The following is a 15,951-nucleotide window of genomic DNA, read 5'->3' on the forward strand; positions in this document are numbered from 1 at the left end:
TATCCTGTATATACATACATACAAAATTTCTCCTTCTTTCCCTTCTCTTTTCCCACATCCCAGAAGCCCTTTACTCTTCGGTGGTTTCCTATCATTTCAGAGTGTCTATCATACCTCCGAGTTTAAATGAACTCTTTCAAGTTTTACACTAGTGACACAATGCGGTGCTTGCACATGTATGTTTGATTTATTTCACTTATGAGTACGGTGCCATTTTTTAAAACAACCTGATCTCCTCTGTTTGTTTGTTTTTTAATCACCAGGCAAAGAAAAGCTGGTACCTCAGATAATGATCTCTTCTACTGAATGTCAGGGCTTCAGTTAGAATCAAAACAATTTTTATTTAAAGTTGGTACTAAAAGTTCTGGAAATGACTGGTGTTGATAGGAGAACAAAAACGTGAGTGTACTTTATCACTGTTCTAAACAGTTACAAATGGTTAATATTATCCATTTATTTTATTTTATTTTATTTTTTGGGTTTTTTTCTGGTACCGGAAATCGAACTCATGATTTGTGTGCTTGCCAGGCAGGTGCTGTGCCGCCGAGCTACATCCCCAGCTATTATCCGTTTATTGATGTGTGTACTTTACAACTAAAGAAGACATCTGTGTGATTGTACTACAGGCTGCGTACTCTGAAGACGTGACTATTTCATCAGGTCTCCACATTAAGAAAGTGTGCATTCCTAATGCACCCCTTAATCTGGCTCAAGGAACTCCAGGCATAGGTCTCCTTCCCCTCTCCTCCTTCCCCTCTCCTCCTTCCCCTCTCCACCCTTTAAAAAATTCTCCACTGCCCCATCTCATTTCCCTGCTTCTCCCTCTGCCTTCACTGGACAGACGGACTACCCACTGTCCCACACAGACTCATGCAGTCTGCTGCCCAGTCCATAGCTGATGCAGTGCTACAGACCTTCTGGTCCCTATGAATTAAACTAAGACACTTAATGCTACCCTGTTTAGCGGAAGGAGCAGGCCTTTGTTTTAGTGTGAGAGGCCTGGTTTTGCAGAGGTTTTGCAAATTCCCCTGGGAATGGTAGGAAAATGGTAGATGGGGGGAAAGGTAGAGGCAGCGCATGGTAAACTCCAGGGTCTCAATCCATAGCTGACATGCGGGCACACACAGGAAATGAGCAGGGAGCTGGGAGCAGGCCAGAGCAAGGACAAAGGCTGAGGAACAGGGACCTCATGCTTACCTGTAGGTCCAGCTGCGCTTCCCACCTGGAGCCCTCCCAGCTCTACCTGTGGGCTGTGGCTTTGGAAATGACCCTGCACAGCAGCTGCCTCTGACCACAAGGTGGGGCTGGCACTGGGATACACAGGCTGTCTGGAGGATCCCTTGCTCTGTCTCTGTAGAAGTCTTTCTACCTTCTCACCTAGGTACCTGCTTCATTTCCCAAGTATGATAAAGGGCCCACCACACAGTTCCTCAGTGGGAGGCAAGGTCTCAGAATCACCCACTATGACCTGTGCGTAGCTCCCTCTGTCCTGGAATACTTAACTTGTCCCAGGAAATTAAAGATGTGCTCTTTTCCCAGAATTCCTTTTCCCTCACTCCGTGTGTGTGTGTGTGTGTGTGTGTGTGTGTGCGTGTGCGCGCGCGCGCGCTCGCGTGGAGGTAAAGGGTGCCCCTATGGGAAGGTCAGAGTGCACCTGAGACATTCTCTTTCTTTCTTTCTCTTCTTTTTGTAAAAAAGTTCAAATACCAATATGTTGAAGAACAGAAGGTGGAGTTAGGGGAGACATGTTAAGACAAGACTGGAAGAATTTTTAAAAACAAATGTCTAAATTTAATAAACTAACATTTTTTAGACTGAACAAATATATTGCAATGTATTCATCTTATTACACATACGCACACTTCATAATACCTTCTTACTCTTCAGAAAGGGAGAAGAGTTCCAAGCTGAATGTCAAAGGCCTTGGGCTTTCAATCTTATCAGAGCACCTCTGTGTCTGAGGTGTGGCCTTACTATTAGTGACACCAAGGAGCAGCTTTGAGGTTTGTGAACGCAAGGCCTTGGACAGATGAACTACTCCCAGCCTGCCCATGTACTGAACTGCTCACAAACCACAGACGTTACTAAACAGCCCTGGAGGTGATGCTGGTGACTAGGCATGTTTCACTCTTTCCAGCAGCAAAATTCAGACCCATCAGAAGCTTTGCCTGATGCTTTAATGACCTTATCTTCTAATTTTACAAGCATTTGTTGAATTACGGCTTTCAAGACATGGGTCACTCTCCGTGCACATCTGGCTTTTATGCTGTGGAGAGGGAGAAAGTCCAGACTTTGGGGTCAAAGAGAGCAGGTTCCAGCTTAAATCACTCAGCTGTAAAAATGGAGATAAGATCACCAGTTGCTAAGGGTGTGGTGGGAACTCGAGTTAACTGCAACACTTTTGACTGGAACACAGCAGTGAAGTTTCCCCCTGCCTCGCCTTACCTGCCACCCTCTCGTGGATTTCAGCACCAGCCAGAGGCATTGCTCCGCCCAGCAGTGGGGCTGACTTTGAGCTCAGCAGTGTTAGCTGAGCTCCTTTCTCACAGGTGTCCAAGTAGATAAAGTTGATGCCGATAATGATAATAGGGTTTATGGTCACACATAAAACCCTCATCAGCCGTGAATTCTCCTTCTTGTACCTCCCACTCCATCCCCTAGGATCTCAGGCTGTATCTGCCCTCAGTTACCCAGAATGTGACCCCCAGTGACCACCATCTCTCCCTTGTCTCCGCATTACTCCTTAACAGATCATCCTGCTTCACTTTATGTCTCTCCGAGTCTTCGCTCTCTCAGCAAACAGTGTCACATCTTGCCATCCTTACTCTGTCCTCCTGTCCTGCTGGTGGTCCCTGCTCCTGCCTGCTGCCCTCTTTACCGATCCTCAGACACACATGGCATAGACAGGTCACTGGCATGGTCTCCACAGAGCCTCCAGGCCAGCTCCTAGGCCACTCAGCTCCTTACTCGATGTCCACCTCTCCAGGAAGCTCTGCCTGGCCCCACACCTGCACCGCTGCACCCACCTACTGCATCCTTTTGAATTTCGTATCATTTACTTACCTGAGGCCCCCTCCTAAGTTGGGCATTTCTGTTTGTGTTTTTCACAAATACTTCCAGGCTCCTAGAAAAGCGTGTGGGGTCCAGAAGGTGTCCTGTGGACAGCCATTGGCAGCTGCCTGCAGGGGAACCTGGACTTCTTTACATGTATTTTCAAATGGTGACCATTAAATTTGTTGTTTATGTTTTGGGGCAACTCAAGTGGGTTTTCTCTTTCTTTTTTGTTGCATTTAAGTTATTTCCCCAGCTTCAATCACATTACATGTTTCTCAACAACAGGGTCAAGCAGTCACTTGTTTAAGAGTCATGAGGAAGCCAAGAAAGAGGAAAAGTCTGGCAAGCGCAGCACACAGGAAGCGTTTCCTTCCAGCAGCATCTGACGACTACGTCCCCCATCCGTGGCTTCTCGTTCTAGCCTTGTACCTTGTTAAACCCTTGCACTCCTCCCAGCATGGGCGAGAACTTTAGAAATGACATATTTTGGTTAGTCCTATTCAAGTATAAGTATAGATTCTCTTAAAACTTTGCCAAATCTGAGCATTTGGCACATGTCCTCTCTTCTACAGATGGACAAGGCTCCCAGGGGAAGACCTCCATCTGTCTCACATGCACGACACTCCACAGAGTACCAACAATCGGAAGTGACAGTGTAGGCAGATCCCTTTGTCTTACGCATGTGCAGCCCAAGGCCTTGACAGAAGACAGGACTGGCCCTGCCCCTGGGTAATGGTGACCTTCTCTCCTCACTGAATCCTCTTGGCTGCCTACTAAAACCTCTTTGGCAGAGGAAGATGGGAGAAAGAAGAGAAACATGCTCCAAACTGATTCTGTGAGACTCACTGACCCACAAGAGAACTTGCTAAAGCAGTCAGAGTCTCTACGCTCTGCTCGGCTACTCTGACCTCTCCCTGCTCCTGGGCAGGTGACCTTCTGCATGTTACTTAATCTCTTTGAGTTTGTTTTCTTATCAGGGAATAAACATCAGAGAATCAGCAATATCAAAATACAGCGTTGCTGTGAAAATTACACGAAATAAAATCATAGAACATGCTTAGCAAGTAGATCCTATTAACACAATTATTCTTGACTGAATTCCTGAATTCTCAAGAACCATTATTAAAGTCTAAGTAGGTTGAGCCCAGAAACGCAATATGACATTTTAAGTCTTCTCATTAACCTTGGCTCTTATGCCTGCTTCATTGTCTTTGGGTCTCTCAGCAGGGGACCCACCTCCACCCCCACCTGCCACGCTGCTTTCATATCCAGCTTTGCAGGTGTTGGTGGTGTTTTCCAAGTCTGTCTCTCACTCACTGGGAAAAGGAAGTGTGTGGAAAGTTCATCCACCAGCTTTGGAGTAGACAAATTTTTCATTGTTTCAAAACTTCACTAGAGCCTGTGGTCAGTGATTTCCTCCTTCCTGGTTTATGGACCACAAGAGGGATTTAATATCCTAAGCAATGTGAGAAAGTCAAGAAAGACATATTCTAGGTGAGTTACGTGGGAATAGTCAGTTGTACTAGGTTACAGACTTAGCCATCTAAAAATCAAAGGCCCTCGAATCTGGAATTCAGAGAATAAGAGGCTCCTGATTAAAGGCAGATAGACTCAGAAGTCGTTTCTGTTTTGTTTCCCTTTGTTTTTTTTTGTTTTTCTTTTTGTTTTTTATACCAACTCCACACAAGGAATGTAAAAATTAAGAAGTTTTATATACTTATTTTTTGCCGAAAATTTGGAGGACTCATATCTAAATCTACACATAATCTCAACTACTTTCTAATTTGGTTTCCCTTTTATTTGAAAAAATCATATGGTCTTCCTTGCATCTTATCTGAAGGAGCTGCAGGAAATCAGGGAGAAACTCAGATTTAACTCTCCCCTCAGCCAGCTGCTGCCACTGGCCCAGTCTTGCATCAGATTCACTGAGGGGGTGACTTCAGTTGAAAATAGAACTCGGTTTTAATCTTTGCCAGTTGCTCGCAGTTCACACAGGCTGCATTCCCTCTCTTATACTACTGGAGCCTACTCTACTCTACTACCTTTTTTATTTTATTTATCCTTGCCTAAGGGAGCCTGGAAGAGAGTAGATGGTTAATGGGAGGACTGGTTGTTATTTTATCTACCCACCATTGCTAAATCATAACATGAGCTAAAACTGTACTTTCCTTATTAAATTCTCCTGGGCTTATATAAATAAAATAATTGTCCTCCAGGGAGAACAGAAATACACAAAGATAAGCCCTTTCACTTCCTTATGTTCATATTGCTCCTGTTTGGAGCAGTTGTGAGAACTGGGGAATTTGTGTTTTCATTCAGGAAACCCTCACGGAGCATCTGTGATGTGCAGACACCGGCTGGAGGCAGTGTAAAGAGGGCTGAATGGTCTGTGAGCTCATGGGATTTCCAGTGCAGCGGCTGAGACAATGTCAACAAGAGATTGTCAGGTGCGTGGAGGGATCGTCATGTTTATGGGAACCACTGACATGGAATTTACAGCCAGGCCAAATTTTATCATAAATACTTCAACAGTCTCTAAGGTCAAAGTGGGTGGAAGCAATGGTTAAGGTGGAGCTTATATTTTTGAAACCAGAACTTTAAGAAAAATCAATGTTATGAAAAGGAACACTGTAAGAATAAGAATATAGTAGTGACAACATAATACTTGTTTTTCCAGTTAAGCCACTTTCTTCAAATCACTCTGGCTTTTAAAGAGTCACAAGTCCATGAAAATCATTTAGCAAAATAATAAAGGAGCTCTGAGGAAAAAAGAAAATTTTCACTATATTATCATACCACCTATTCAGGATTTCTGAACTTTTTTTTCCCCCAGTCACTTGTCTTAGTGGCTTGATATAAATCTAATTTTCCCCAAGGAATAATTATATGTGCATCCATCGTATAATCTATCACACAGTGAATTCTCTTTCTGCTAAATGTTATTATTTTCTGTGATCTTTACTTGGAATGAAGAAAATCTTATTAAAAATAATATATAATCACTGTCACTCAAAAGATATCTTTTACTGTAAACACATAGTAATAGTAGTAAAAATACCTAAATCTTTCCAACTAAATCTAACAAAGGAAATAGGTGCATACATATGTTTATTGTATAAATTCAACAGAGGAAGAAGTGGTGTTATGGTTTGTGTCTGTGTGTCCCCCCAGAGCCTCATGCAGTCATGGGGTAGGCTTTTAGAGTTTGATTGATTATGGGTGTGAGAGCTACACCGCCCTGGGGTGGGCAGTTTGCATATGTAAAGGAGAGGAAGAGGCTGTTTGTGGCCATTCCTCCCTTTTAGTGCTTGTTGCTTTTGCTGTGTTCTGCTGCCATGAGCTGTAGCCCTCTGCCATGTGCCACTCTGCCTTGTAACCTGCCAAGTATGGACTGAAACCTCCACAAACTTTAAGCGAAATAAACCTTTCCTTCCTTCATTTTGGGCCTCAGGTATTTTGTCCCACAACGAGAGAAAAGTAACCAAGACAAGTGGATACAAGTAATTATCTGTATCTGATTTTTTTCTTTCATATTAAAAACAGACTAACCTTAGATTCCCCAAACCCTTAATAAATACCTGTTTGCACACTAGCCATTTCCCCCAAACCTGTCCTTCATATTCCAAACTATACTGATTTAGCACTAGAAATGGAACGCAATGCTCTGTGTAGATCAATAGTCATAAATGTGACTTGAACTATTTGGTATAAAATAGGAAGCTTCTATAATGAGGAAAAAAACCAGCTAGAAGAGGTCTACAGTGTTGAGACAACTTTATTTTTCAGTTGGTAAGCTTTTAAGAACAAACGTTTTCGCAACCCAGATGGAAGGAAGTGTGATGTAGGAGACAGGTTATAGGAGGCAAAAACTATACTTACCCAGCAGCTCCAGTGTGCCCGGCACCACCCTTGGCATCTTCCTAAGGACCTGTGCTTTCATTTTGCTGTTGAGGAAGCTAAAACTAGCTCAGTGAGGTTATCAATACTTTCTGAAGTCATTTGGCTATGGTAGGGGAAGGTGCTGGAAGGTGTAGCTTTGTTGCATTTCAACACCTATGAGTACCCTACAGCCAAGTTATTCTGATTTGATGTTGCACCAGACCAGTGTGTTCAGTATCTGCTTCTCCACTTGGCAAGATTTTGGAAAATAGAGCTTTGATTTAAATGATGAGGCACTTCCAGCACATGGACAAACTGTGCTTAGTATTTTTACAAACTCTCAACTGCAGGCATTTGGATTTGAAGACGGATCTGAAATGTCCTCGGGATACCGGAGCAGATCACATCATCATACTAACCAAGCACAGAGCTGAGAATATGCTTTATGTCAATCCACTGAGTTTTGTTGACCAAAATTTAAGTAGGCATGTTTATGACACATTTATGTTTATGACTTTTTAGCATTTCCAGCATTAGAAGCTACCTTCATATGTGTTTAATTTGGTTAATGTACAGGATCGATAAAATGAGGCTAAAGTCCTCAAAGGGAGATGTGAGTTGAGACTTTATTTCTTCAATGCAGTGAACAAATCTAAAGGAGTCTCTGATTTTAGCAGCAGCAATTGAAGCCTGGACTTAGCATCAGATCACTCAGGGTCTCTTGGTTAATAAGCAGGGGGCAAGATTCAAGCTCATGTTCATCTACCTGCAAATCTCATATATTTCCCACCACACTCTGCTTGGGTAAGTGAATGAAGCTTTGCTCAGGCTAACACGAAAGCCCACACTCTGAAATGAGAACCTGAAGTGAGAGTCAGAGGCTCAGATGATCTGACACAGCAGGGAAATGTTCAGAGTGTTTATGAAGAAGTGGTGGGAAAGGAGTTATGTGTGGATGTGGGAAGCAGCAAATGCTGTCTTTGTCTGGAGTCTTTCTATAGCTTCTGCTTCTTGGATGATAGACTGGATCAGTGTCTAAATGAGCCCTGTGGCTCAGGAGTTGGTTAGACACAAATAAACAACTCAATTGTCGGAGTCCCATGAACTCCGCAATCACCCCAGCAGGGTGACAAAACATCATTTGCACTTGCATTTATATGCAGCTTTAGTCAACCTTAGTCTTTGCCTGTTCTATGTTAAAGCAGAATATCCTTAAGTACCCTGCTGCTGCTTGATGCAGTGATTCAAAGCGTTGTCCTCACAGAAACGGGCTTAGATACAATTGCTGCCCGCTGCAGTCACTTCGTCCTTGTCTATCCTCTCCTCTTCAGTAGGAGGCGGGTGTCCTAGGACTCTGTTTTGAAGGTTACCTTGTGAGAGATGAACAGAGGAGTTTCTGCCTGGTAAGTGTTTCATTTTAATAAATGTAGGTATTAAAACTAAATGGAGTCTTCTCGCTCTACCTCCAAGGATGAAGTTGGGAGTGAATGGGGCTAAGATAGGTAGAAAGGGAGATAGCAATAGGAGTGAAATAAGGTTCCTGTGTAAGTGGGATGCAGCAAAACTCCAAAGGTAATTCTTAGGGAAAACTAGAGTAGTATTTGCACGTGCTCCAAGCACTCAGCATGTCAATAGTGCCAATGGCGTGATGAATGTTTGATGAACTGAATGAGTTATGCCAGGGTGCGTCCTTACTAAACACGTCAATATCAATGATGCAAAAGACAGACTTTTCTAAAAATGTGCATGTGTGTAAGTGTGTGCGCATGCGTGTGTGCGTGCGTGCGTGCAAGCACACACATCTGGCCCAAACATTCTTTTCTCGTTACTCCACACACTGTGTTCCATATGCCAAGCAATTTTATAAATCCTGACAGCTCCTGTGCTCTTAAATTTCACTTGCTTTGTTCTTGTCTTTCCTTCACTAGCATAAGCAGTCCTCTTGGCCTTTCTTCCTCCTCTTGCTCACCAATATAAACTACAGTGTTGAGGTTTTTTTTTTCCTTTGGAAAAACCTCATTTATCAAAACTGCACCCAAAGTCCATTTGTTAGTTTTTAGAAATCCTTTGGTCATCTGTATTTAAACACCCAAGGCCACGTGGCACTTGCTTGTGTGGCTAATGATCCAGAGGCAACACTGGACCGAAAACTTCTTGGAATCACGTACTATATTTTATTTGTAGTATTCACACCTCCTACAATACAGTCAACATGTTATAGATGAGTAACTCGGCAGCTGAGTTTCTGAAACACTAGAGTTGAGAACAACGGGAAGTGCATTGCTTGAATAAACACTTACTTTGCTGTAGAAGGGAATGTAATTCAGGAACTCCTTGTCCTCAGCCTTGGGCTGGTTGCAGATAAAGGCGTATGACTGCTCACCAACTACCCTTTGTGAAAAGCAGTTGGAAGCGGCACTCTCCTCCACACAACCTTCTGTGGGTGAGCTCACTTCTGTGTCGTGCTTCCTAGGGAGAGAGACATCAAAGCAAGCTGCACTGTGTGTAACCTGAGTGCAGCTGCCTTTTCATGCTCAAGGAAAATTCTCACTCTCTTGTTCTGACTAGAGGTTATGGGTCTTCAGAAATCAGTGTTGGTTTCCTCGGGTAAGGAGCGTGAAGGAAGGGTGGCTGCGCCCCAGTTTGGATGCAGGAGTTCTTTCCATGTGTACTGTGCTTTACACATAGCTCACACTGCCATGACATTGCACCTAGGAGCCCAGGACACCACAGCCAGGGAATGATCTCATCTTCATATTGCCGCTTGTCCCTCCCGCCCGCACCTGGCCTGCTTTCTTCTCTTTCTGTGAAGGTTTCCCCATCCTCCCACACACTGAGCTGCTTTTGGAAAAGTATCCCCTTCTGTCCCCAGAATTAATACCGCCTCTCTGCTCTCTAATTCACTGAGTGCTTCTGTGGCTTCCTCCTTCTGATAGACCAAATGATAAGAAAAATTATTTAGGTTTTCCACTTTTAGATCCTGTCTTGGTTACTTTAATCTCGTTGCTGAGACAAAATACCTGACACCCAGAATTAAGGAAAGGAAGGGTTTATTTAGCTCACAGCTTGTGGAGGTTTCAGTCCATATTTGGCTGGCTCCAAGGCAGGGTGGCCCATGGCATAGGGCAACCATTGATGGTCGCAGAAAACAGCAAAAGCAGCAAGAGCAAAAGGGAGGAGCAGCAACAGCAAGCAGCCTCTTTCCATCCCTTACATTGGATACAAACTATCTGCTCCAGAGCAGGTGTAGAATGCACACTCATAATCAATCATAAGCTCTAGAAGCCTGCCCCAGGACTGCATGTGTCTTTGGGGGGGCACCCAGACACAAACCATAACAGACTCTCACATTCCTCAGGAAATTACTTAACAGATATTTGTGGAAATGAATTAGTTCTTTGTGTAGCAGGTGTGCCCATCAATGCTATTAACGTATCCTAAGAAGTAAAATTTTTGAAAAGTGGTAATATGTTCCATGAGAACAGTAACCATTTCTGGACGCTCTCTAACATGTTTAGAAAAGACATCATAAACCACTTACCCAAAAAAGTAGTTGACAGGATTACCTTTACTGTCTTTAGAACATGTTTAATTTTCCTAAAAAGGCAAAAAGAGATCATGCTATAAAAAGAGGAATTAAGGAACCAGCCAAGATAGTGCACTTCTATATTCCCAGCTCCTTATGAGGCTGAAGCAGGAAAGTTCAAGGCCCCTCTAGGCAATTTAGTGAGACTTTGTCTCCAAAAAAAAAAAAAAAAAAGGAAGAAGAAAGATTAATCAGCAATGTCCTTGATCTGACAACTTTACTCTCTCACTATGGATGATCATTCACTATAGATATAAAAAAATACCACTGAAAGCAATTTATCAAACTGCAAAACTTGAATATTTAAAAATGCACTTATGAAGACTATTTTAAAGGTCCAAAGACACTTCAGTAACACTGAAAACGTGATAAGGAACCAATCGAGGAAGTGAGATGACTCAGGTTTGCTTCAGGGGCAGGCCGTGGTTGCATGTTGTGGAATTTCCTCTGACATAATGTGAGGATGAGGGTGCATCTATTTTCTAGGGTTGAGATGATATAAAAAGGCAGGAGAGCTCTCCCTCCAGCACAAATCCTCAGAGGCAGCAGAGCACAGGAGCTTTGAGCTTCGAGGACAAGAGCCAGCAGGAAACCGAAGAACACACTCACCTGAGTAAACATGACTTCCAAGCTTGCTGTGGCCTTCTTGACAGCCTTCCTCATCTCTGCAGCTCTGTGCGAGGGTAAGCAGTGCTTCTGTCCACAGCGCTCTCCTGCGTCTCACTGTGGCCCTCCCGTGGCGAGGTCATCCTTCATGCATGGACAGTGAGCATCAGGAAGAGAAAATAATCTCTGCAGCTATTTAATGCTAAATTGAAGTTTTATTTTCTTACAAAAGGAAAAAAATTTGATCGTTGTAAATAATTCTGTTCTTAGAATTCTGTTCAATTTAATTCTGTAAATTGAAGAGTATCTTGGTGAGGGCCACAATCACCCAAACTATTTATTAGTATTGAGCAAGAGAACTCAGAACTGAACTCAATTTACTGAGTACTTTCTTGAAAAACCTCAGGTAGCTATCAGTTCCTGTTTGGTTGAAGGATACCCTGATTACAAGACTTTTTTCCCCCTTATGAAGACTTTAGAAGGATTGTGCTTAGAGCAAGCAGTTTTTATATGTTTTCTTTCAAGCACTGAGGGTTTTACAGACGTGTGGCATCTCTGTGGCTGTCACTGATATTCTCCATTAATTCTTTCTGAAGCAATTTGTATGTTGTGAGTATCAGTTTGGCTACAAGAGATAGCATTGTGGTGTTGTAGAGGATTATGTGATACTGAGTAAAAGATAGAGCACAATGGGATAGCCAAATAACGCAGACAATCCCACTCCAGGTGGAACACTATTCTGTGTTTTCAGTGATAATTGTTTTTAGAGCAAAAAGCAAAACAAGTTCAAGGCCTATAGGAAAATATCTGACCTTCGGGGTTGGCGATGGGCTCACTGGAAATGTGAGACTTTCTCCAGTCTCAGATAACTGTGCTGGGATTAAAAAATGAGTCGTTAGCAGAGCCGTGCATGTTGATGGCATCCATCCTTAATCCTTTTCTCTGTCTTGTTTATCACAGGTACTGCTGTGACGAAGTTGACTACGGAGCTCCGATGTCAGTGTGTCAAGATTCACTCCACGCCTTTCCACCCCAAGTTTATCAAAGAATTGAAAGTGATTGAGAGTGGACCACGCTGTGATAAGTCTGAAATCATGTGAGTGTTCTCCAAATGACTAGAAAATTTGCTTTAGCCATCCTAGGACTGAGGAAAGTACAAGTATCCAGGAAAGCCCAAAGCACTAGGAATAGAGTAGTGAGCAAAGCAGGACAGCAATTCTTGCCTACATGACGTTTCCACTTGGTACCATCCGTGCCTCCTTTGGACTTAGATTTTCACACCTACACTTAAAGAACTGTGATTTGATAACAAAACTAAATCCCGACGTTGATGTGAACCATGCTTCTCCTTTCAGAGTGAAACTGCGTGACAACAGACAGCTCTGCCTGGACCCCAAGAAAAAGTGGGTGCAGGAGGTTGTGGCCAAATTCTTGAAGAGGTAAGTTGGTTTGTTTTTTTCTAAATTCAACTTCTTTTGTTGATTCAGAGATGTACAGTCTAAACTTCAGCCTATGCATTTCCTGATGCTCTCAATCTCCCTTAATTAAAAAGAAAATATAGCAGTGACAGTGAATTCGCTGTACTTGTGCTTTGCCCAGGGGAGCTCAGCTTATGCCTGTGTCCTGAGTCATTAGTTAAATTCCCTTTTATTCCCCCAAAACATCCTGCATTAGATGGCAATTGACCTGGTTTCCCATTTACAGTTGAAATGACAGGGCAGTTCTAACGTATGAAAGTCTAAGACTGCATTACTTCTTTAAGGAAATAGATTTTCAAGGTCCCAAATTTCCTCCTTATTGGAACATTAATAATATTCAATTTTTAAATTCTATTGTATCTATTTTCAGGGCTGAGGACCAAGATTCTTAAAAAAAGAAAGCATTCTCCATGACAACCAAGAAAATCAGTGAAGATACCACTGACATTCCAACAAATCTACTTCAGTACTTCCTCTATGCTGCGGATCTGCAGAGAGGTTGCCAGACGCAACGCTGGATGCCCAGTTGAATTTGAATTTCAGAAGGCAATGAACAGCTTTTTTTCATTGTTCCACGCAATACCCAGGACATACATATATTAAAAGTTATTTATTTGAATCTATGACAAATGAAACATCTTGTTTTAAATGTAAGGACATTTTAGATATTGCATGGGACACTGCACAAAGGACAAAATTGAGATCAAGGGCTAGGAGAATAACTGGCTTTCTACTTCAGGAATTGGTTTGCTAGAAATGCGACACTTCAAGCATTAGATGATAGGGCAGCAATGTTTTTTGTAAATTTAATTTCAGCCAGAAAACCCTGACTGTTCCGAGTTAAATCTGCCACCCTAGTTCTACTGGCCAAGACCATGATTCCCTGCTCATCTGCACCTTGGAGCTCCATCTATTCCTCAACTAGGGAAGAAGTATCCGCCACCACCCTTCCTCACCGGATGTTATGGGGACACATGGAAGCACTTTAACTTTTTGCATGATCACGTAAATTATCTTCAAGTGTAACTAGTCATCTATTTATTATTTATGTATTTATTTAAGCATCAAATACTGTAATATTGCTGCATAAATTTGAAAAAACAGAGAAGGAAGAAGTACAGTTGAGAGGGTAGTGTGATGTTATAGTAAATTATTATTTATTTTAGATATTGAATGATACTATATTCGAGAACTTTGGATCAGGCTATCCAGATTTAGCAAAAAAAAAAAAAATACAAATAAAAGGACAACCAGTTAAATTTTTACTTTAATTTAAAAATAATATTTTAATGTATGTTGCTTATCTGAAATTTTAGTTGTGTTGATAATCAGTTTTGATATCCTTGCACTTGTCTAACTTTAAAATGCTTTTACGTTTTCCGAAAGATACTCTCTACTGCTTTTGATACTATGGAAATGAAAATGGAAATATAAAATGTTTAAAATATAATTTACTGTCAAAGTCATCAGGCGTTTGTCTTTCTTTTGTGGATTAAATCTATTAAGGATCTTTGTTTTATATTAAAATCACATTTTGACTTAGAAATCATAAATAGTTATCCCTTAAAATTTTATATATCGTGTTGAAAATTATAAGACTTTATTGTAGAAAAACAAATTTCCTTTCCAATCATGGGTTAAAAACAGTAGTTAATTCCATAGCATGTTGAAATTTTCTCAGTTTTCCACTGTATTTCATTTTACTAATAAAGACGATTTCAGATTTTCAATCAACTAGTCTCTGTGTCTGAATATTTAAACAGCTGGGCATTCAGTTAAAGAAGGAAGACTGTACATTTTATGGGGTGCTTATCAGTAATAGGGAATAAAACTGAAACACCGGAGGAAAAGTTCTTAAAATATGATCAAAGACCAAACATATTTGAAAACAAAAATCTGAAAGTTAAAAATACATTAATTAACTAAATCGTTCAGTGAATGAATGTCGTAATGGACTAGGCACTGCTTCCAGACTTCGTAGACGTGCTCATGTTAAAGATTTGGCAACTGGAAGATTCTCCCGGGTTATCTCTGTTGACCCGATATAATCGCATGGTTTGGAGGGCCGAAAACAGTGACCCGAGGGAACGATGGAAGAGAGGGTTGAAGCGCTACAAGGAAAATGCATGAATCACGCCGGCCAGGTTACTCCACAGGCGGAAAGGTAAGGAGAGGGTCTCTGTCCTAATTCCCTCAGGAGGGACACGGCACACTTAACCCTTCCAGTTAGGGCTTCCGCCCTACAGGACTGGAAGATAGTACATCTGAGCTCCTAGACGCACGAAACATGATGTGTACTGTGCTCTAGCAGGGTTAGGAAGCTAGCATGATTGGCAGCTACCAATTCAAAGGGGTAATAAATAGTTTACACTCAGAACCTCACTGCCTTTGTTAGAAAATAAGAAAAGCAATGGAGAAGCAGGGAAACAATTACCAGAGAGGGTTTACATATGTGGTTTTCAAAAATTAATAAAATTTGAATATATAAAAATTGAAAATTCAAGGAGGAATTATGATTAATGGTATTACATTCAAAACTTAGATTATTGGAAGAAATACCTACCATATTACCTTTCTAAATCTAACTCAAAAATTTTAAATGAGATGTAAAATCTTGTGACAGCTGAACAGATATTAATTAATTCTCTATTAAGAGAAAATAAGGCCAGGCAATTTGCCTTAAGCCATTCCCAGTAATACATTAAAGTTTTTAAAAATATTAAATGAAAATATTTAAAAATTATAATATATCACAATTAAGAAATGCAAAGCTACTTTACTAGTTGAAGATCAATTAATAAAATTATTACAATAAGAGACAGTGAGGGAGAAAAACACTTAATGAACATGGAAGATTCCAATATAACTTGAGCTATGAATTAATATCCATTCATGTTTTAAAAAGAAAAGTGTTAAGAATGAGAGTGACACTTTAAACATTACAACTGATTAGATTATAAACTGATGGCAGAGTAATTCAATGGTAAAATGTTAAATCATAAGATTTAAGATTGGGACAAAACAAGGAATGTATTCTCACTACTTCTATTCAAATTTTTATTGAAGTTTTGCACAGCACAGGGAGATGAGAGTAAAGATTTTCTTTATAAAATTCTGAGTAGGAAGAAACAGGATAAGCCATTCATTAGTAATAAGACTATTAAGACGGAACTTTAAAATACTTAAGGGTAGTTGATTAGACTTAAAGAATTCAACTAAGCATAATTCTCTATACACTAGGAACAAGCAGTTAGAATTACCCTATGTAACTGAATGTTACCATCTAAATCATTAGGGAAGAAATTTAACAATGCCTTGTAAAAACTGTATGAAAAAACTTATGCTTTA

General features: G+C 41.1%; 1 protein-coding gene and 1 long non-coding RNA gene across 2 annotated transcripts in view; one reads left to right on the forward strand and one right to left on the reverse strand.

Moving 5' to 3' along the window:
- Positions 1–9,397, reverse strand: part of LOC106146346 — a 24,761-nt gene extending 15,364 nt beyond the window's left edge. The window contains exon 1 of the long non-coding RNA XR_001230746.1: positions 9,234–9,397. This is a non-coding gene — a long non-coding RNA (uncharacterized LOC106146346). The remainder of the gene's footprint in view (positions 1–9,233) is intronic.
- A 1,642-nt stretch (positions 9,398–11,039) lies between these two features.
- On the forward strand, positions 11,040–14,069 carry Cxcl8 (chemokine (C-X-C motif) ligand 8). The gene is made up of 4 exons (XM_013502794.1): positions 11,040–11,202; positions 12,086–12,221; positions 12,481–12,564; positions 12,974–14,069. The coding sequence occupies exons 1-4, from the start codon at positions 11,139–11,141 to the stop codon at positions 12,993–12,995; spliced, it is 306 nt and encodes a 101-aa protein (XP_013358248.1). The 5' UTR covers positions 11,040–11,138; the 3' UTR covers positions 12,996–14,069.
- The last annotated feature ends 1,882 nt before the right edge of the window (positions 14,070–15,951 follow it).

The sequence above is a fragment of the Chinchilla lanigera genome, unplaced genomic scaffold (genome assembly GCF_000276665.1).
Source record: "Chinchilla lanigera isolate Chin_1 unplaced genomic scaffold, ChiLan1.0 scaffold00073, whole genome shotgun sequence".
In the NCBI taxonomy this organism is placed as follows: Eukaryota; Metazoa; Chordata; class Mammalia; order Rodentia; family Chinchillidae; genus Chinchilla; species Chinchilla lanigera.